The sequence below is a fragment of the Leuresthes tenuis genome, unplaced genomic scaffold (assembly GCF_036924035.1).
Source record: "Leuresthes tenuis unplaced genomic scaffold, fLeuTen1.0.hap1 SCAF_12, whole genome shotgun sequence".
NCBI lineage: Eukaryota > Metazoa > Chordata > Actinopteri > Atheriniformes > Atherinopsidae > Leuresthes > Leuresthes tenuis.
The window spans coordinates 8,856,627-8,879,469 of NW_027325366.1; the positions used below are offsets into that span (position 1 = coordinate 8,856,627).

Sequence of the window (22,843 nt, forward strand, 5' to 3'; positions counted from 1 at the left end):
AAAACGAAAGTACTCAGAGGGAAAATAATGGGAGTGAATCATCTTGCTCTAAGCTCTCTAAACTTTTACTTAATATATTTAAATTCACGTGTGTTTGTCTCCTCGGCCCTAAACCACAGACTGTATCCACGGGACGTGCCTGGACTGACTTTGCGTGAATGTTAGTGCACCGCTGGTGTACAGGAAATAATAACTTTTTAAATTTTTTTTTACCCCCGTTCATTTCATACACGGTTTCAGAGTTACGTACAATGCACATGTCAGTGCTAGGAGCACTCTCTTTAATGCTTGTAAACTACAGCTACTTTTACGTTTTGATTAGCACGCAACAGATAAAGGGAGCCGTTAGTTTTTTCAAGGTTGAACTTTGAACCTGTTCTGTTACTATTGTGTAAAGACAGGTATGGAGCAACTCTGTTCGGTGTAATAACTCCAGTAGACTGCACTGGACGTTTTTAAATGCTATTCAACACCCGTATGAGTGATCTGTTGAATTCAGTCAGGACACAAGGAGAATCCTTCATCTACAGCAAGGTAACAGTGTAACAACACACTGCACACTCTGCTGAGATATGTAAAGTTTTCTTAGCTTTTTGAGTATCATATTGTTGGAGCAAAACTACTATTTTATGTATTATTTAGGTTATTTTTTGTAAATGTTACTAAATGAATGGGATTAAACTGTGTCTGCTAATAAAGAGCCTTAAGATACAATTTAAAATTGGTTCTTTGTTTAGCTGTCTATTATGTGTTGAGTTGAGTTATATGCCTTTTTATGCTTGAATGATTCATAGGTCAGTGTTAAATGGCATTTCAGACAAAACACATTAATTTGAAAGCAGTCAGATACAACTACTCATCTGAGAATGAATTAAATAAAGCATCCAAAAAAAGAACTACTGCGAAAGAATAGTGGACAACATTACAAGTATTTCTGTCTCCTTGGAAGTAAAATATGAAAATTCAGGACTGGGTCAAGATTTTTTATAATTTTACATTGTTTTAAAACTTAATTATTATTTTTAAAAAATCAACTTTTCATCACAGAAGTTACTTTTGCTCATTATGTTGGCAATGTTTCTTCAATAATTTCTGTACACTTCACAGTTCAGACTTTTATCATTATATTATCGCTGTTTCAGAAATATGTCCTCAAGTACCTTGGGCAGACACCTGGTGGCATGTCTCCTCAATGTTTCTGAGGCTCACAGAAAAGACTTGGTGGAGACTGTGGCCAAGGCAGCTTTGTACAACATTGAAGGCAAGAGGAATTTACAGCACTAACTTCAAACATCAACCACAAATGTTGGACTGTTGAACAGGAGCACTGAAGAACACTACATACTGGGAGAGTATTTAGAATGCTGTATGCAGACAACCAAAAGAGCATTTACTGTATGTCCTCCTTAATGACACTAGGTGTAAACACTATAGCCTCTGTAGCAGTGAACTAAACTTATGAAATATAATTTCTAATTAGACACTTATTTAAAGATGTTTAAATATTCACCAGGGGTTAAACAAGAGAGGACCACAGTGCTGAACATCTTTAATGATCATGACTACAACCGCTCTGTCATCACTATTGTGTCCAGTATCGACTCAATCAGTAAGTAATCTTTCCATTTTGTTCTGAAACCCCAGAGGGATGTAATATTTTTAGAATCATTGTTCTCTTAGGAGAGGGATAAACTCAACTGCTTGCTCCAGTGTTCATGTTACAGCAGGGAAACATTCCCTGCTCTCTAATCCTCTGAGAGGAAAAAAAATCCTTTAATAAGCTTTGTCATGGATTTAAACACAAAAAAATTGAGAAGGAACATTTTTTAAATAAAGATCACAGTGAAAGGTTTATCCTCTAGAAAGCTTTTCTGAAACTCAACCCTCTGACAATGAAAACTAAGTTGTTCTACCAGTATACTGTATTGATCATTTATATACACATTCCCACTGAACATATGAGGGTTTTATTGTCACAGAATGCTTGATGTTGTATTTGATGTATTCCAGGGGAGGCAGTTCTGTCTGCATGTGAGAAGGCGTTTGGGCTAATCGACATGCGCACTCACACAGGGGTTCACCCATGTATGGGCGCCGTTGACCTCATACCCATCTACCCTCTTGGGGAGGAGGTGGGAGTGGAGGACTGTGCTCAAGAGGCTCGGGGTGAGATGTTTTGTGTGTTTGCACTTGCCAATAAGTTCCCAATATGTCTCCACATTAGCTGTCAGGGCACAGGCATGTTCTTGTGCACTTTGTGTTCTGAAGAGTACCTACTGACGGAGATGAGCATTGACTTTAATTAGTGGCTGATTAATAAAACTAAAATCCAGTGCAAGCACACACACTTGAAAAAGTATTCATACCCCCTAAACTTTTCCACATTTTGTCACATTACAACCACAAACTTTAATGTATTTAATGTGATAGACCAACACAAAGATGATGCAAAATCTTTTGCAAATGAAAATATGAAAAGTGTGGCATGCAATTATATTCAGCCCCCCAGAGTCGATACTTTGTAGAACCACCTTCCGCTGCCATTACAGCTGCAAGTCTTTTGAGGTATGTCTCTACAGCTTTGCACATGTAGAGACTGTAATCTTTGCCTATTCTTCTTTGCAAACTATTTCCCGTTCAGTCAGATTGGATGGAGAGTGTCCATGAACAGCAATTTTCATGTCTTACCACAGATTCTCAATAGGATTTAGGTCTGGACTGTGACTGGGCCATTCTAACACATGAATATGCTTTGATCTAAACCATTCCATTGTAGCTCTGGCTGTATGTTTAGGGTCGTTGTCCTGCTGGAAGGTGAACTTCTGCCTCAGTCTTTTCCAGCCTTTAACAGTTTTTTTTCTCCAAAATTGCCCTATATTTAGCTCCATCCACCTTCCAATCAGCTCTGACCAGTTTTCCTGTCTCTGCTGAAGAAAAGCATCCCCACAGCACAATGCTGCCACCACCATGTTTCACAGTGGTGAATATTGTGTTCAGGTTGATGTCCATATTAGGTTTCTGCCACACACGGTGATTTGCATGTAGACCAGAAAGTTTTGTTTTTGTCTCATCTAAACAGAGCATCTTCTTCCACATGTATACTATGTCCCCTACATGGCTTGTGGCAAACTACAGACAGGACTTCTTATGACTTTCTTCTTGCCACTCTTCTGTAAAAGGCAAATGTGTGGAGTGCACAACTAATATTGTCCTGAGGTCACATTCTCCCATCTTAGCTGTGGATCTCTGCAGCTCCTCTAGAGTTATGATGGGATTCTTGGCTGCTTCTCTGATTAATCCTCTCCTTGTCCAGCCTGTCAGTTCAGGTGGATGGCCATGTCTTGGTCGGTTTGCAGTTGTGCCAGACTCTTTCTTATTTTTGAGTGATGGATTGAACAGTGCTCTGTGAAATGTTTCAAAGCTTGGGTTATGTTTTTATAACCTAATCTTGTTTTAAACTTCTTCACAATTCTATCCCTGACCTGTCCAGTGTGTTCCTTGATCTTCTGTTTGTTTACTAATGTTCTCTAATAAACCTCTGAGGCCTCCACAGAACAGCTGTATTTATAGTATGATTAAAGTAAACACAGGTGAACTTTATTTACAAATTAGGTGACTTCTGAAGACAATTTATTGCACTGGATATTATTTAGGGGCATCAGAGTAAAGGGGGCTGAATACAAATGCACGCCCCTCTTTTCAGATTTTTATACGTCAAAAATATATGCCACTTTGAGTTGGTCTATCACATAAAAGCCCAATAAATACATCAACTTCATGGTTGTAATGGGACAAAATGTAGAAAAGTTCAAGGGGTATACATTTTCCATTGCAGAAGGAAATTGTATTATTCTTTTAGAATTAATTCTATATTTTTCAGCCTCTTTCTTCGTATGAAGCATAGCTGCCTCTAATTCTTTGATATACTGTAGATTATATATACAGTAATTTAAGATTATAGAGTACCACTCTATTCCAGTTCTAAAGTTTTCCAGACAAAGACAAAAATAAGAAATAATTTACTTGTTACCAGGTCTTAAAAACAAGTAAATACAAATCGGGTGAAATAAATGACATCTTACACAGTGTCACTGCTTATTTAACAGAAAAGAAAAGTCAAACTACAGAAGCACTGAGTCTGCACCTACTACTTCCTTAGGAATCAAAAGGGTAAATAGCTGTCAGGCGTTGCTAATCAAATGTATTTAATTAAGTGATCGTCAGCAAATGTGAACACCTCAATAAAAGCAGAAGTTTTGTTAGTTTTCTGGTCTAGAGCATTTAGGTGTGTATTAAACAATGCCAAGAGGAAAGACATCAGCAATGATCCTATAGAAGCAGTATTTTTGCCCATCAATCAAAGAATTGTAAGGTAATTTCGAAGCAATTTGGAGTCCATCATTCTACAGTGAGAAATAAAATTTCCACAAGTGGAAAATATTCAGCTGCGGGTCTGCCCAGTTGTGGCCATCCCAGCAAGTTAACCTCAAGGTCAGACCACTGTAATAAAATCCAAGAGCAACATCTCAGACTACAGACCACAGTTGGTGTGTTAATTATTGAAGTTCATGACAGCACAGTTATAAAAAGTCTGAATGGATATGGCTTGTTTGGAAGGGTTGTCAATACAAAATTTCTTCTTCCAAAAATTAACATGGCACCACTTTTAGGTTGGCAAAGTTACTTCTGAACAATCCACAAGACTAGAACAGTGGGCCTCATGCAAGAACCGTTCATACGAACAGATTTGTTCTTAAGTCGTGCGTACGAGTGATTTAAGAGAATTTGCATATTCACCAATGTTTTCTTTCAGGTACAAACAGAATTTACAAGTGATCCGGACCCGTTGTACGAGTTACGTAAAATAGTCCGCTGTTATTTGAATCAAGTTTACTGACTAATGGATTGTATATTTAATTACTTTGACGCAATCATAAAATTATAACCCATAATTATGCTGACAATATTCACTTTAACTTAAGTTATGTACTAATCGAAGGTTAATTTGACTCTGTATATAACAAGGTCAATGGGAAGTGTAACTAGTGGCTGACTTGCTACTTCTGGATGCCTTAGCGCGTCAGGCTCTTGAGTAGTGTAGATATCCTTGCGGAGACTGGCTGACATTGCAGTTTAGATTGCCAAGGACTGTATTGCTGCAAATATGCAGCTTGCTAGAGCCACAACTCCAGAGAGAAACACGCCGATCAAACCCAATTCCACCACACGTCCAGGTCCTCACCACCCTTGGATTTTTAGCCATGGGAACCTTTCAGAGGGAGATTGGAGATTAGTGTTGGGAAGTTCGACTCTTTTGACTGAATCGGATCTTTTACTCTCGGAACAAATTGAACGAATCTTTGAACGAGTCATTTCATTCATTTTTCCAGCAGGTGGCGCTGTAGCCCTACTGTGGGCGTTGCACAAAACGGCTACGGTTCTAAACACTTAACACTGAAGGCAACATAGTTTACTTCAGCTGAGCTGACAAAATACAATACACAAAATGCGACAAACAATTCAAACCATGTGAAAACCTGGGAAAGCAAATACACAATAAGGTGACTTGTGTCTGTATCCTCCCTGCCATTGTTGTTTAAAGCACAACAGTGACTCGGTAGCTGTCAGTGACAAATTAACGAACGAGAATGATCCGTTCAGCCCTGTCACGTGACAGCTGGTAGAGGACAAGTGAATGTAAAACTCACATTGATTTTGACTATCAGTAACACAATTAAGTGAGAAAAAAATAAACAATAAGTTCCTTAAAATGTTACATGGTGCATTTATTGTGTCCTGTTATTATTATTATTATTATGGGCATGCCAAGAAATGGCATGACCATATTGCAATTCCCCACTAACTAAAAACAAAGTAAATACCCCCCGAAAAAAAATTGGAAAAAAAAAACGTACGAAAAAATGACGAAAAACCCTTTTGGCAGGCACATATTGCGATGGTGCTAAACGGCCCTATAACTAGGTACAAAAATAAACACACAGGGGGTGCGTGCCAAGAACCTCCCTGAAAAAAACGTTTCGAAACGTTTGAAAAAACCTATATGGAAGGCCCATATTGTGATGGTGCTAAATGGCCCGAAAGGGCGCCTATAACTAGGTTAAAAAAATAAACACACAGGTGCATGCCTAGAACCTCCCTGAAAAAAAATCGTGAAAAAAAAAACGTCCGAAAAAATTAGAAAAAAAACATTTTACATGAAAAATTCGGGTCTTTTAGCTAGCATTTTGCTAACAAGCTAAAGTCATGGCAGCAGGAATATATTATGGCCCCACTCTGATATATATATAAAAAAATCCTCAAAAAAAAAAACACGGCCGAAAAAACGTGGAAAAACACGAAAAAAGAAGGCGATTTATTAGTATCTAAAAAAAGTTTCCCTTTTCTTTTTATTATTATTCCGCACGCTTTTTCGTCCGTTAATGCGGCCCGAACCGCGATGTGCAGCCACGCATGGCATACATCAATACATGCGTCTCCACGATGCCTCGATGGGCATTACTTTTATTGTTCAAATGTGTTACCGTGGCAACGCTAGGTGCTGAAAACCGGAAAAAAGGTAAAAAATTTCCACGCTTATCGCTCGGCTATACTTTATCATCCTTTTATCATACTTTAGACATCATTCAAACTTTCAAAGACTCAGGTTGATGGGTACTAAGCGCCCGTACAACCTCATTATGCAAATTATTACGTTTTTTGAGATTTTGAACTTTGAATTTTTAAAAAACAACATTTGGCCGCTTGTTGCAGGCAACAGGTTGTTTTTTTTTTTTTTTTGTTGAGTCATCCCAATGCATTTCTATGAGGATTCTGAACATTTTTTTACCACGAAAAAAATTAATCTGTTAATTCGGCCCGAACCGCAACTTGCAACCCACGCAATGCATACATCAGTACGTGCGTCTCCATCATGTCTCGATCGGCCTTACTTTTCTCGATCAAAAGTGTTACCATGGTAACGATAGATGCCAGGAAGCGAAGAAATTTGGACGCTTATTGCCTGGCCGAACTTTATCGTAGAGACATCATTCATGCGTTCAAACACTTGTGTCACTTCGTACTAAATGGTTATTAAGCCTCATTACGCTAGGTGTTTACAGTTTATAGCTAACTTTAAATAAAAAAAAAGTCTAAATTTGGTTTTGGATGCTTGTTGCTCGGCAACAGGTCATTGTAGAAAAATTATTAAAATGTTCCCCAACCCGGGACGCGTTGTACTACAACATATTTCAGTCTTATTATGCTGGCTATTACGGTTTTTTAGAAATTTAACGTTAAATTTGCAAAACCATTAACATGAGGCTTGTTACCATGGCAACACAAATCCTATGCATTCCAATGGGGGAGCCTAAGAGTGAATGCAATATAACCAGAGCCACTTCAGACATAACCGGAACCAACTTAGACAGAACCAGCAGATGCTAACATCATGCTAAAATGCTAACATACTAGCATCATTAGCATTTTGCAGGGAAGCCTAAAATTATATATTAGCTGATGCTATGAAGTTAATATGCCGATTTTTGGAGGACTTTTGCCCGGCTGCACTATAACGTAGAGACATCTTTCAAATGTTCAAACACACGGGACGCTTTGGACTAAAACATATTAGCGTCTCGTTATGCTGGCTACTACGGTGTTTGAGGTATGACACTTTAAATTGGTCATAATTTTAATGCTAATGATTGACATGCTGATTTTGGAGAGGTTTTGCTCGGCCAAACTTTATCATACAGACATTGTTCAAACATTTAAAGACTCTTGACAGTTTGGACTACAACATACTTAAGGTATGAGGTTGTAACCTCATTATGCTGGGATTTACAGTTTCTGAGAAATTTTACTTTATCTTTATGCTAATTTTGAAGCTAATTGATTGATATGCTGATATGCTTTGAAGGCTTGTTGCTTGGCAACATTTCATTGTAGAGACATCATGCAAACGTTGAAAGACCCGGGGCGCTCTGGAAGCAGGGAGTGTGGTTCATTAACAACATGAACCAGAACAACTCAACCAGAACCACTTTAAACTGAACACAACACAAGCATTACCACCCCAAAGCAAATGGTAAATGGTAAATGGACTTGTACTTGTATAGCGCTTTTCTAGTCTAACTGACCACTCAAAGCGCAAAGCAGCAAGAGGGCAGGAATGGTCAGTAGGGCATGCCCATGTCAAAATTTCCTGAAATTTTCTAGTTATTATTATTATCATCATTATTATATTATTATTATCATTATTATATTCTATTATTTTATGGTAGAGTATTACACAAAATCAGTATGCTGATATAATTTTCAAAAGTATTTATTCACATTATTACATTATCATTTATCTTTTTACACACTTCACGCATTATATACACAACGACACTATACATATCTAGAAGAACCGAAGACCACTAATTAATTATGATTTCATGACAAATGAATGAACATCACAAATCAGACATCATTCATTTCCTCCTTCGTTTCTTAGTCCACAGCCCCGTAGCTGAGCTGCAGTCACATGACAAATGAAAGAAACAACGATCCGTATGAATGATCCGGTTTGTGAACGAACTGTTGTGCCTACTGCTCTTCAGCCTGTTACGTGACAAATGAACGAAGATCCTAGGAGCTGAGTCGTGAACGAATCAATACTGTTTCCTGTGCGAGGACCCGTCACCCAAGGAGTTGAGTCGTGATGGAATCAATACTGTTTCCTGTGCGAGGACCCGTCACCCGAGGAGTTGAGTCTGAGATTATGCAGCTTCCGCCTGCCATGTGGCGAGGAAGGGTACTGCATGAAAATGAACGAATCACAGACTACTCGTTACTCCCGAGTCATATAAAAGATTAGTTCATATCGAACGAATCGTTCGCAAACGACACATCACTATTGGAGACAGATTGGGTGTGTCCCAGTCCTCTGTGAGTCATGGGCTCCCCTTGGTCATCAAAACTTTCATCAGTTTATCACCCATGGTACATCATAATCGCAGCAATAGACTGCACACATATACGCATCAAAGCACCCGTGTTGTTGTGGAGCGCACTGAGCTGAAGGCCAGGTGGATGTTATACATTATTCTGGCATGCTGCGTTTTGCACAAGAGCGTTTTAAGCGTAGCGTTATATGGTATTATTTTGGGCGTGGAGTATACAAATTTACTATAGTCGTGCATGTGCACTTAAATACGCACGGGTGGCATTCATCATTTACGCAGGTCGTTTACACACTTTTCCCGAAGTTAAGAGTGTTTGTTGAATCTGACGTGGCGTGTTCGTACGAGTCCTTCATACAAAAAAAGTGAGAGAAATTTATAATAAAAATATGAAAACGTTCTGGCATGAGGCCTAATATTCGAGACCAAAAGTGGAAAGACCAAAGTGGAAATGTTTGGTCAAACACAGATGGGAAGCTCATCTATAGTGTTGTTGGGAATATGTCTGGTGGCTCGTGGCTGATAATGCAACATCTTTTTGCTATGTGTGGATTAGTCTCACTCTTTGAGGGTTGACTTAGCAGCCACATGCCTTGCTGATAATGAGCAGTAAAACAGCATGTGTTCTGCATGCCTGAAATCTGCACTCTGTATGCTAATCAGCTTGGTGAGATTGCAGATTGGTAATTGGCAAGCACACTAACAAGCGCTGTATGCATACAGGGATGTGAATAGCTGTCTGTGTGTCCAAATTTCTCCCTCCATCTGACTGACATGCCCCAGGTGTGTTTAGTCTCATGCTCTTATTACTCTTGTGTATCTGAAAGTGTGTGCATGTGCCGACATGTGCTCCATTTGCTGCTCAACATTTACATTACTGTGACCTTTTTTGGCTCAGCTGTGGCTCAGGGACTTACAGACAGGGTCCAGGGCACTAGTGCCTTCCTGTTTGGCTGGGCAGACTCTCCTTTGCAGCGTGGGCTGGCTCATAGGAGAAAGGAGATGGGTTGGTTCAAGAAGATGCCAGACTTACAGGCTATCAAGGCCGACATGGGGCCACAACCACAGAGACGATATGGGCTTACAGGTGAGCTGGTAGACAGATATAGTAAGATTGTTTGTTGTTGGTTTTTTTTTTTTTGGTTATGTAAAAGTGTTTTGCTAAGAATACTTTTTTTTAAGGTCACCAATGGTGTTTTTCCATTTAATGGTACCGGCGGTATGATATGGCTCGGCTCCCTATTTAAAGTTTTAATCTTTCATTGTATGCTGTACCACGTAACTGATACTGTTTTTGGTACTACATCAGCCGAGGTTGCAAGCAAGCCAAGTCAATATCGAGTAATATAATGAACACGCACACAGCATAGTTTTGTGTCTCATCTTTGTGTTGCAGTAGCGTCACTCACACGCTGTGCTGATAAACAGCTAATCCTTCCCACAGTGAGGGGGTTACTGTCTGTAGTGAAAACGGAGCATGAAGAGGCAGAGCCAAGTAGAATTCCCATACGTATTGGACAAAATGCCACAAGCTAATTTCAATTTAATTTAGTTTTATTTAAATAATGCCAAATCACAACAAATTACATCTCAATGCGTGTCAAAGATACAGTCCAGTTCAAGCCAATTATAATCCAATTCACTGTAATTCAATCAGAATCCAATCATATTAAAGTAATTAAAATCCACATTAGTCCAGCTCATACATTGAAAATTTAAAAAAAGAGAGAGTTGCCTAGGTTAGGAAACCAACAAATTGCATCAGAACATCTCTTTGATTCAATGTCTTGTCCTGTGCATGCACGATAACACAAGTTTCATGCCTGATCTATAAAAATGAGTGATTATAGCCATCAGTAGATGAGATGATTGTATCTTGTTCATACTGACTGCGAAGCTATCCCTTTGTTACCTTACTACTATGACAAATGGACGAAATAAGCAGTTTTGATTCTTTGGAATGATATTTTTTACGAGGTATCTCCCCAGATGTAATACTTATGAAACATGCAAACACTTTTTGTTTAGTATGTCCTACTCTAAATTTGAGATGAATAATTACATGATAATCAAAACGAGTTAAGAAAATCCTTTCAAAGGGCAAAATCATAGGGACCACGTCAGCTTCTTTCACACATGCACTGGAATTCTGAGATGTTCTGGAGCAGTAGCATGTAAGAACACAAATATCCGTAATATTTGCATACAAATACATGCAGTTCTCATGACAACACAATAAGGAGCCAAATCTGCTGTTCTCAACATGTTGTAAAGAAATAGCGATATCAGCAACATAGTTTCTCTCCCTACATTCTCCAGTGTTCATTTGTAAAAACAGCTTTACAATCATGTCAGTTGAAGCTAAAATGTCAAAACCTCTGTTTGTAGGATGGATTCATATCCAGGGAGTCAGATTGCAAAATTCTACTTTTAAACATTTATAGTAATTTCTGGACTATAAGCCGCTACTTTTTTCCCAGGCTTTGAGCTCCACGGCTTATAATACGGTGCGGCTAATTTATGTTGTATTTCTTTTTTTTTCATTAGACCAATAAAATTAACGAATAGTTCACAGTGGTCTAATGAAATTATACGATAAATCAAACACACTTACACTACTAAATTATTGTAAATCGGTCATTTGTACTCACCCTCAACATGGAAAACAAACGAAGAAATGCATATGATGCCTGATTTCCTGGTAGGCTACTGTCTTTTTTTTTACCAGCCGTGTTAAAGGTTCTGTTAGAGAAAAAAGCATTTATGCCATGTATTTGTGCGTCACCGATAGGTATTTAAGTTAAAACCATCGGTATTACAGGCACTGTTCGGAAAAAAAAGCATTTCCTGTATGTATTTGTTTATGTTACAATACGCATTTAATTAAAAGTTTAAAAATCCTCACGTGTAACAGCTTTCTGTGTAAATATCTCATATTACAATGCGGACACCCGCAGTTTATAATCCGTTGCGGCCTATACAAGTACAAAATGGATTTTCTTTTTAAAATTAGAGGGTGCGGCTTATATTCAGGTGCAGTTTATATTCAGGTGTGCTCTATAGTCCGGAATTTATGGTAGATACCAGAATTTTCCCAGCTTCATGTTAGCTTCAGGTGATTTTTTTTGTTATTTTTGTTTTCTGTCAACAACTAAACATGATTTAACATTCCATAAACTATGGATCTAACAGGACTTATTTACAGGTGTTGGAGCCAGTCCATACGTCATGAACTGCAATGTCACTATAGACACCCGGGACATCACCTTAGGCCGCAGCATTGCCAAAGCTATTAGGGAGTCCACCTCTGGGGGCCTTCCTGGAGTTCAGGTGTTGGCTTTGCCACATGAGGGTGCTCTTGAAATTGCTTGTAATGTAGAAAGTGTGAAGGGGGACCCACCCAATCACCTGGCAGGTGAACCATGGCCATCTTTTAGCATTGATGGTCAGCTATACTGTCATGTTCCAGCTTCCCTCATCACGTCCAGGGTTGCTGAGCTGGCAGGAAGGCAGGGGGTAGGCATTAAGGATACTGCTCTGGTGGGGTTTACCCCCCGTGAGTGCCGTGGCTTAGCAGAGTTTGCGCTGTCACAAGGGCTTGCTGAGTTCTGGAAAGAGCACCGTAGGATCCATATGTGAGAACAGATTATCGCCAAAATAAGCAATTCCCTAAATAGAAGTGCAAAATCTTTGATTGACGTCTGTTTAACTGTCTTAAGACTTGAATGTTTATTAAGCTCAGCCACAGCTACTGTTAAGTGCAGCAGTTGCTGTCAAGCTTTCTATTTCATTCACTCTATTCCACAAAAAGCATTTAACAACAGTGGATTTTATAGTGGTAGCACTACTACTAAATGTATTAAAATTTTAATTTTAATGATCTCATTGTTAACAGAACTGGGAATGCAATAAGGTAACTGATACTTAACTTATTGTCAATTATTATAATAGTATTGTTATGCACAGTCATCTGACCCCTAATACCATAGTTCTAACATTTATTAATTTTGTATAAAGCAGTGTGATAACCTTTTCAGAAGATATACGTATGTTAAATAAATAACTAAATATTCTCCTTGTTTCTTTTCTTGTTTGCTTTGCATTTCCACATCTAGTATTATTACATGTCTGCACAATGTTTTTATAATGTAATGCTTACAGTGAAATGCATTTGAAGTTTTAAATGCAGCATTTCCTCTTCAAGACCAGAACTATTGATTCCAGTGTATCATCTTCAAGATGTGAATATTATATAATGCTTTTCCTATGTACATTATGTGTGTCATTTCCTGCTTCGGAGCAAATGGGACTCTTGTGTTTACTGATTAGTTTCTGCTGATGAGAATTTTCCCATCATTTTCCTCTATCAGTCTTAGCTTGCATGACTCTGTGTGAGAGTTACCATCTGTGGCAGCTATTTTTTTATCACAACTCACTCACTGAACCTCACAGAGACATCCAGTGCTTTGGCAGTGTTTTGATTAACATTCTAAAATGAGACCTTTTTTATTTTAAATAGCCATTTGCTGTCATGTAGTTTTCTTGGTAATTCTATACATATGATAAGCTGCTGATGCACAGGATTAACCATTAAATAAGTAGGTGTCAAATTTGTCCAGAGCACAAGTCAAGAAATAACTGGGGTGAGATGATTCCACTAATTTCTTACATAAGACAAATATAATGCACTTAATAGCAGCACACTTACAGAGTATGAGAAATGGATTTGAGTCACTGGGTAATAACTACATATAAATGTTACTTAACAAAGGATCAGATTAGAAGTCAAAACCGTATCATAAGATAATGCTAATTTTATGCAATATGGAAGAGAAATTTTTAAAGCCACCAACATTCTAATCTACCTACATAGTGGGCGCTAATCTGTTAAGCTTTACGCACAAGCTGAGCTAGTATGAAATCTTTCTGTGAGATTGATGCTTTGGCATCAGTTGCTGAATTTACTTCCCAGTCATTCTGTTGTGCATTTGATGATATATTATGTAGCTCTTTGAGGTAGAAGAGTTGCAATATTCATCAGTGTGTGTGCACCTTTTTACTGCGTGTACGTTCACCTCTTTGTATGTCATTCAGCTGGGGCTCTTAGCACCCATTTAGTTTCATTTCGTGGGTATATACACAACTCTCTCCCTTCTAAGTGCATTCTTTTTCCTCGCTCTCTACGATCTTCTCTCTTCTGCATCCTGACGCACATACATACGCATTTACTCTATAGTTGGCACACATACACATACTCAGCCTGTCAGGCTTGGGAGCATCAAGGCCTAATCTAGGTCACAGCATTAGCCCAGAGGTTTTCTGCTTTACACACACACATTCACGCACATTTTATAAATTCACAAGCAAAGTCACATGTTTAGCAAATAGAATCCCATTTGATTCACCTAATTGTTCTTGAGCTAACAGTAAAAAATACACTTTTTAGTGTTGCTTGATTTTGACAGCAATCACATTTTACTTCTAAGGAAATTAAATGATGGGGCTGTACGGTGGTGTGGTGGTTAGTACCTCACAGCGAAAAGGTTCCAGGTTCGGCTCCCAGCTGGGGCCTTTCTGTGTGGAGTTTTTATGTTCTACCTGTTTATGTGTGGGATCTCTCCGGGTACTCCGGCTTCCTCCCACCATCCAAAAACATGCATGTTAGGGTAATTGGTGTCTCTAAAATTGTCTTTAGGAGTGAGTGTGTGTGTGGTTGTTTGTCTCGTTTGTCTCTGTGTGGCCCTGTGATGAACTGGCGACCTGTCCAGTGTGTACCCCGCCTCTCACCCGCTGATAGGCTTCAGCCCCCCCGCGACCCGACCAACGGATTAAGCGGCTATAGAAAATGGATGGATCGAGGAAATTAAAGGCTAAAAATAAAATGTGCAAATTTCGTAGTTAAACATTGCTATATAACCCCTCCCCCCATCCTCCCCTCCTGTCTTCCATGTAACCTCTCTGTTCATGTGACTCAGCCTAAAGGCTCTTCTGATTGTCTCAAGGCCATCATTTTCTTAATTAAGTGAACCTCCCACTGCACATCACTGAATCAGCATCCATTTAAGACACTATCTGCCACTAAAAGCCTAAACTGAATCTTTTTCTTTCTTTTTTTTTTTGGCTTGCAAAAGCTTTCTATTATCTATATCTCTGTCTTCCTTCCTCTCATTACCACTCCCCAACACCACCACCATTTACTGTTTCTCCAGTTTTTTCCCTCCACACTCTCTGCCTCCCACCTCTTCCCTTTTCCCCACTGCCCCTATTGTACAATGTAAAGAAATGTTCCTCTTGTTTATGATGAGGCAGTGGCGTTAAGCACAAACAAAATTCTTCTTCTGCTGCTCATTATTTCTGAGCCTTTAGGGTTTGTTTTTCCCTGCTGTCATTCCTGCAGGGCTACTCAGTAAGATGACAGTGATTTTAGTCTCACTACATTTAGATTTTCCCTTGTGCTCCCCTCACTTTTAACTTTACATAGATTACCAGATTAAGAGCAATGATTATTCATAACCAATACATTTTGTAAATGACTTGAATATAGGTTAACATTCATGACACAAAAATGCTATGCAGATTTTATCTTTAAAAAACTGCCAGTCAGATAAGGCCAGCGCCATCCTCTTTAACCTATCAGTGTGAGAAGTAAGCGTGCCACCTATGAAGTCAGCAGTTCCCCAACCCCCACCCTGAACACATGTTTAACATCCTCTGGGCACAGGCTGAGCAGAGCACTGAGACACAGCTGAGAATTGAAGAGGGAGATCAGTGAAGTGGAAATATGGGTGAGCATCAGAAAAAGACAGAAATAGAGCGATAAAGCAGTAAATTAGGCAGAGGCAGGGAAAGGGGGAGGAGAAATGGAGACAGTGTTTCACTGAGGCGGTGATGCTTCGTGCAGGCAAGGTTACATTTCACTGAGGGAGAAAGCTCTTGTTGTATTTGGACGTGAGAACCTTATGGATTTTCTCTCATCTGAGGCTTGATGGAATTCATTACATCTGGATCCCAAACACCTGCAGACGGAGGATGCAATAGCAGTTGTATGCTAGGATCTGTGCGGGCCTGTGATGTTTACACTACCCTCAGTTGCTACCGTCTTCCAAGTAAGGATAGCTCTGGCATCTCTGCTCCTTGCTGTGTACTGCTCCTCGGGTGGTCTACCAATGTGATGCGGACAAGGCATGCTATACACTGCGGAGACCTCTCAACCTGCTGACTCTGCTGACATCTGCCTCTGTGGATATGCACAGCAACCTGCAGGGTAAGGATGCAATGCTAAGACCTGCATGCTCAGATGTCACTCTGATGGGTTTTATATATATATGTTTTTTGTCACATTTGCCTGCTCCTTCAAGAAATGTCTTGGATTTTCCTCCCGGAGGTTTTAAACAGATCCATAGGACTGTGATGTTAAACTGGATGCCATATTGGTTGTAATCATTATGTAGAACCGCTACATATATGATGCATGACTTGGGATATATCATGGTATGCAACAAGTAAGTATGCTTCTCTCAAAGTATAGGGATATGAGCCTGGATGGCAGAGGTGGAGGAGACCTGGATAATTAATTTAATTCTGTTTTTGTTTCTGCAAGGCAAAGGTATTTAGAAAAGATAGAATGATGATCATATCTTTGATAATATCAAATTAAAAGCAAGGAGCTTTCCCCTGTCTGGTCAGTTTGTTTCAGATCATACGCTGTAATTTGATCTATTTCAGCACCTTCACTGGTGAGCTGAGCACACTTCAGAGATCTGTAAAATCTCCAGTGGGGTGGAGAGGGTGTCATTTTTTGTTATCAAATGAGGTGTGTGTGTTTTTTCCCAATTGGATTCTGTTTAATTAGCCTTAATTAACATCTGAGAAAGACATTTTCAATTCTAATGTTTTTTTTATTTAAGTGTTACGGTGGATTGGAAAGCTGCTTAAAGTAAAAATTATTGTGTATAAGTCAGGTTGTCTTGTTTTCTTTTTTGTTATTTGCTGAAATATTGTATTAATATTTCCTTTCTCGAATTGTATTTGCTATCAAGAATTGTAGAATTTCAAAGGTATCTGTACCGTCTACCAAGTAAATTATGTCATGACTGATCAGTATACATCAATATTTCTATAAATGTATCAGAATGAGAGACTAATACTTTTTATGGAAAAAGCTTCAGCAACTTGTAGAAGCCCGTCTTATAGATCAAGAGAAATTCTGCATTTGAGGGCTGGAATTGTGGTTTAATAAATTTGACAGCTTTTGTCTTATTTTGACTTTTTGTCTCATACTGAATATACAAACAAAAAAGCATAACATTGTAACATAACACCACCAGCCACACACAATAATAATGTCAAACTGAATCTTCATTTGGGAAACCTACTAGTGTTATGTACTACTGAGCTGCTAGTTGGTTCTACATTGGGATCATTTGGAGGGACGCTCCACTCCGGTGTGAAGGGTGTTTTTGCTAAGCAGTTGTAATCTTTTGTCTTGATGCCTGGCAACTGATTTCTTCACACAGCATTATATAGTTGGACACATATTGTGTTTATAAATAGGTGTGCTTGGTTACCAATGCAATGAGTCCCACCTCAGGTGAAAGTAATCATTATTATAGTGAAAATGTCACACATTCAATCATGTAGAAAAAAGATAAAATTGTATTGTTTTTTATCACATGTTAGGCTTCCAAAACTGTATATGTCTTCATAACCCAAATTAAGTATTTTTGTTGCCTTAACCTAACTAAGTAGTTTTTATTTTCCTGAACCAAACCAATATCGTAAAAAAAACTTTAACTGAAACTAAATAATTATGAAATTATGTTTTTACTGAAGAACTGATCTAAGGTCTCCTGGCAGAAAGTCTAGCATACTTTTCTCAGTTGAATGAGTTAATCTGTTTGACCAGAAAGACGTCTGAAATCATGCATCCATTTCAAATTGAGAAAATATGTATGTACTACAAGTCAAACCTTACTGTTTATTGTTAACTGACTTTCCATTTGTACTGTTTTCTTGATGGGGGCAAATTGTTGTCATCGTGTGATAAGTTGTAAAAGTGGTTATGCATATTTATTATGGTTTTAAAACAAAGATTTAAAACATTTCAAAACGTTTCTACAATTTAATCTATGACAAGTCATTATGGAAGATTTCACACAGTTAATTACATGCAACTAATTTGAAATTTTCTAAAAGTAAAAAGAAAAATTAAAAAAACTTTTTTTTTTTACTTTCGGTGAGGAGTGACAAATGGGTAAAATGAAAAAGAAAGATATGACATGCAAAATAATCCCTTCAGGCCAATATTTTGACGGACAGCAATTAATGAATGGAAAAATATGGAAGGAAGATAAATCAGAAAGGTCATTCTTAAGTAGTTTCAACTTTAGTTTTTTTCTTGTCATGTTTGGCCAGGGTAGGTAGTTGCTTTTTTAAAATTTTTTACTGATTCCTTCGAATAAGTGGTGGATCTGACCTAAAACCAAATTACACTATGCATAAATGTTAACAACTTGTTAGTTATAATGTCAAACACACCCAAGATTTATTCTAATGTGTTTAATGTGTGACTGTGATTTACAAACTAAACATCATCCTGTCATGAAGAAGACTGACTTTTCCCTTTCCCTGTAGTGTAAAAGACCAAGTCTGATTTAGCAATAGTTTCCTAACAATGTTAGGTAATTTTTCTTTTGTTTCTAGTTCTCGAAAGTGCCCCCAAAATCTGGGCTGTCACATCTATTAAAAAGTGACTTATGCTAATCTTTAGGTCAACTGAATATTGATATGCAAATGTATAAACTTGTATTATGGTTTAATTGTATAATCAGTTATTTGATGTTATCATGATGATGGCAAAAATTTTCAAAATTACTGCAGCCTTCCAAATAGACTCTTTCTTTTGACATTTGGACATCATTTTTTCTTTTTCTGTTTATTTCTTTGTGGGTCTAAATTTTCCTTCCGTTGCCATGTCCTGTCACGTCAAACACAACCAACTTTTCAAATTCGCACACTGCGAGTGTACAGTTTGACACACCATTTCCATAATGCTCCTGCACACAATCAAGTTAAATATAGTTACGCAAACTCTCCAGCTGCAGTTAATATTTTTGTTGGTGTTTGATTCTCTGTCACCATTACCTCTGGCTCACTTGTTCCAAGCTAAATGCCTTGCTACTGATTGGCAGTGTGGGTAAGGAGAGGATGAGAGTTGTAGAAACAATAGTGTCTAAAATTGTAAAAGTTTAGTTCATCAGACAATTTGTGGTTTGCCTCTTAGGTCAATGTAAAATTGCAGCTTAAGGAGTTGAGCTGGGAAGTGGATGTAAAGAAGTATCAAAGCTAATGTGACAGCTGTGAAATACCATGACTAAAGAAAATTTTTAAAATTAGGTCCCATCCTTCATTGTATAAATTACAATGATGTGACTACTACGTGACAGTCAGTTTGAAAAATAAGGATTAGTTTATTGTAATTTATTGTCACTTCTGTATAGCAGAAGTTTGATAATGAGCAATTCACCTTAACCTCTCATTTAATTATAGTACAACACTTATACAACACTTATACTACAATACTACAATAGAGTAAATTTCCACACTCAGTAGGAAAAGACATCTGAAAAGTATTATTGTAGCAACTTGGCTGACCTGACTCGATGTATAGAAAGCCCGAGGACAGCATAGGCGTACAGTAGCTCAGGGCAAATGAATAACCATTGTGTGCATCCATTCCATATTTGATGCAATGAATTAGGTAGTCTAATGCATTCAATTGAGACACTAGAAAAAGGCATTGTGCATCCACATAAAAGGGGTCAGCTGTAGCCTCAAGGTTCAGAGATTTTTATGGGAAACACTATCACTGGAGGATCACATTGGTTCTCTTCTGGAAGGCACCATAGAGTCCTTAGACCTGCAATAGTTATGATTGTTGAAAACTCTAAATAACATTACTCTATATATAACCTAAGAGGTCAGTTAAGATTTGTTTGATATTTAGACGATTATTTTGCACATTGCCTGAAGAAACGGATTTGTGGTAAAAGTTCAGTTACTGTGCACTATCTTCCCCAAAAACCATGTGGTGGACAAAATAAGTAAAAAGCTGATGAACAAGGTTGAAATTAATCAAGATAAACACCAATATAGCTGTCTTATAGTGAAGACTAAACAAGACATCAAAATAGTTGTTTTTCTCATTTTTTCTTCATGTTTGCTTGATGGTAAATATTTCAATGTCATTAGGAGATTTTTTGTGTTGTCTGTCTGTCAACTTGCTTTAACATTTTGATGCCTTCACATGGGAAGAACAGCATTCACATGGCAACATGTGATGAAACACTAAAATAGTCCTCAAGAGTTGTGATATTGTCAGAATGTTCTGGACTGTTTCTGTCAGTTCCCAGCTGTTCAGATGTCAAAGCTAATAATGAGGAGGAACAGTTCAGTTAATCTTCATTGTAACAGTGTATAGTGTAAACATTCCCGTACCGCTTCAGTATCATCATTACCCTTCTTTCAGAGGGTCCTTTTATTTTGTGACAGTTTGAAAAGCACAAGTGTGAATAATGAAATTCATGACAGCTTGATTACATTTTGCTGCTTCAGTTTCAGGACCTTGGTTTTCCTCCTGCTGGCCTTTTGACACTTGAATCTATGTTATTGTCATCAGATATATAGAGATATATGGATAGAACTTTATTAATCCCTCTGGGAGGCTCCCTCTGGGAAATTAAGGTTCCAGCTGCCGTATAGCACTTTAATATTATAGTGCTATACTATAACAGTCAAGTAAATTGTTGGCAACATCTATGCTTTTTGCGCTATGACAAGTGACGTTTTTTGGTTGTCATTTTGGCCAAGAAACATAAAACAAGCACCTCCGGGTGCTAGAGAACCTCACTGTTTCAAGGTGTTTTTCAATGAGATCATTGTTAAACATGTTGTCTTCTTTGGTGTATGCTCTAATTTTTTATTAATACAGATTAATCTTAATTACATATTCAAATGATCTTTTGATATCTGAAGTATTCAATTTTAAAAAGTTATTATTCAACATTTCTATTGGTCAGAAAATGGTCACAATTTCAGGCATTTCCCAATAGAACTAGATCAGCATAAGAGATCAGTTACAGATACATTTTTTGATGAATTAAATTTACTGATTAAACTAACTGTACTGTTATCCATCCATCCGTCCATTTTCTATACCTGCTTAATCTGTCGGTAAGGTTGCGGGGGGGCTGGAGCCTATCCCAGCGGTCATAGGGCGAGAGGCAGGGTACACCCTGTACAGGTCGCCAGTCCATCACAGGGCCATAAAGAGACAAACAACCTAAAATGAATATGACATTCATACTTATAATGAGTATATGTAAACTTCTAACCACAACTGTTGGTAATTTCCACACATACACTCACACTTACTCCTTAAGACAGTTTTAGAGACACCAATTAAACTAACATGCATGTTTTTGGAGGGTTGGAGGAAGCCGGAGTACCCGGAGAGAACCCATGCATACACGGGGAGAACATGCAAACTCCACACAGAAAGGCCCCAGCCTGGAGTTGAACCTGGAACCCTCTCGCTGTGAGGCGACGGGGCTCTCTATTGTTATATATATATAGTTATAGTTATATATATATATATTTTAGCTTGATTAATCTACTCAGTAAAGTTATGCTGTAGAAAGAGCATAATTTCTAAGCTGAATCATGCCCTGAAAAAATAAAAGCTGCATAAAAAGATAGTCTGTAATAAATAGCTCTTCAAAGATCACGTTGATTCTTTTCTGCAACATCAGATAAGAGAAAGGGAACGACAGATTGGTATCAACACTACACTGAGTTAGAGCCTTTGCGGTTTTAAGGATGCATAAAAAAACAGCTTTGTGCCACAAATATCTCAGCTAAGAACTATTAATAGAATGAAAAGAGATAGGGATGCATATAATTTCCATACAATTAGCAGCTGAATTAAAATCCACTCAAATACTGACAAAGGTGGTTTATTACTTCATTGCTTGGATATGTTTTGTCTTCTGGACATTTCAGTATCTTACAGTTAAAAACTTGTGACATTTGTAAAGATAGAATAGGCATTTTGGCTGCTGCTCATAACTCAAGGAATTGCTTTATTACTGCTGTCATAAAGTATCACTTGTTAATTTTTATTTTGGCTTCAAGCAAACCCAGAGTTCTCTAAGTGAAGTGATGCTAGGGGATAACAGCGGTGATCTGTTTAGTGTTTGTCTGGTCCAGACTAATATTTCAATTCAATTCAATTCAGTTTTATTTATATAGTGCCAAATTACAACAAATGTCATCTCAAAGCACTTAAATAATATAGTCCAATTCAAGCCAACTGAAGTTCAATTCAATGTAATCATAATCCAATGAAATCCAATTAATTAATTTCAAAATAATCCAATTCATTCATATAGAGCCAATTCAAAAACAATTTCCACCAGACCAACAGATCTCACCGAAACTTCTCTTCAGTCCAATCATTTCTTGACGTAAACAGCATTGAATGGATTTCAAAGAAACATTATCAAGAAAGTGATACAGAGGATGAAGTCTACCAACTTTTTTCTATATTACTTTAGTATTGCAGTTTTTTTAATAGTAAAATCAAGTGAAATCAATTAATTGACTTGAAATCTATTGCCATGACATAAGTTTCACCTACAGTACAATTTTAAGCTGAGATGGATTGAACGGCAACATATGTCGCACAAATGTTTATTTTCCTGACAATGACTCCTGATTTTGGTCAGATTTTTTATTTCTCCAGCCACCAGAATGGCTTAACGTTATCAGATGAATTGCTGTGAAGTAGGATATATACAGTAAAAATATGTTAATGTAGATCCAGTCATCCAGGTCAT

The 22,843-nt window shown here is 37.9% G+C and overlaps 2 protein-coding genes across 3 annotated transcripts in view; both read left to right on the forward strand.

Annotated features, from left to right (window-relative positions):
- Positions 1–30: 30 nt before the first annotated feature.
- Positions 31–13,018, forward strand: ftcdnl1 (formiminotransferase cyclodeaminase N-terminal like 1). 2 transcript variants are annotated; one of them, XM_072396535.1, is made up of 6 exons: positions 31–534; positions 1,143–1,261; positions 1,514–1,609; positions 2,011–2,166; positions 9,847–10,035; positions 12,154–13,018. In XM_072396535.1, exons 2-6 carry the CDS (start codon positions 1,147–1,149, stop codon positions 12,585–12,587), a joined length of 990 nt encoding a protein of 329 aa, XP_072252636.1. In that variant the 5' UTR covers positions 31–534; positions 1,143–1,146; the 3' UTR covers positions 12,588–13,018. The 2 variants fall into 2 exon arrangements, with proteins under 2 accessions (XP_072252636.1, XP_072252637.1); XM_072396536.1 differs by lacking the exons at positions 31–534; positions 1,143–1,261 and adding an exon at positions 1,280–1,395.
- An 81-nt stretch (positions 13,019–13,099) lies between these two features.
- LOC140319020 (nck-associated protein 5-like) overlaps positions 13,100–22,843 on the forward strand; it is an 84,827-nt gene continuing 75,083 nt past the window's right edge. Inside the window, exon 1 of the mRNA XM_072396534.1 lies at positions 13,100–16,212. Within this exon, the coding sequence (XP_072252635.1) occupies positions 16,194–16,212 (19 nt within the window). The 5' untranslated portion in view covers positions 13,100–16,193. The remainder of the gene's footprint in view (positions 16,213–22,843) is intronic.

Coding starts and splice junctions, on each gene's coding strand:
- ftcdnl1 (XM_072396535.1), top strand. CDS start 1,147: ATGTCCTCAAGTACCTTGGGCAGACACCTGGTGGCATGTCTCCTCAAT. Junction 1,262..1,513: donor AGCTTTGTACAACATTGAAG/GCAAGAGGAATT, acceptor AATATTCACCAG/GGGTTAAACAAGAGAGGACC. Junction 10,036..12,153: donor GAGACGATATGGGCTTACAG/GTGAGCTGGTAG, acceptor ACTTATTTACAG/GTGTTGGAGCCAGTCCATAC.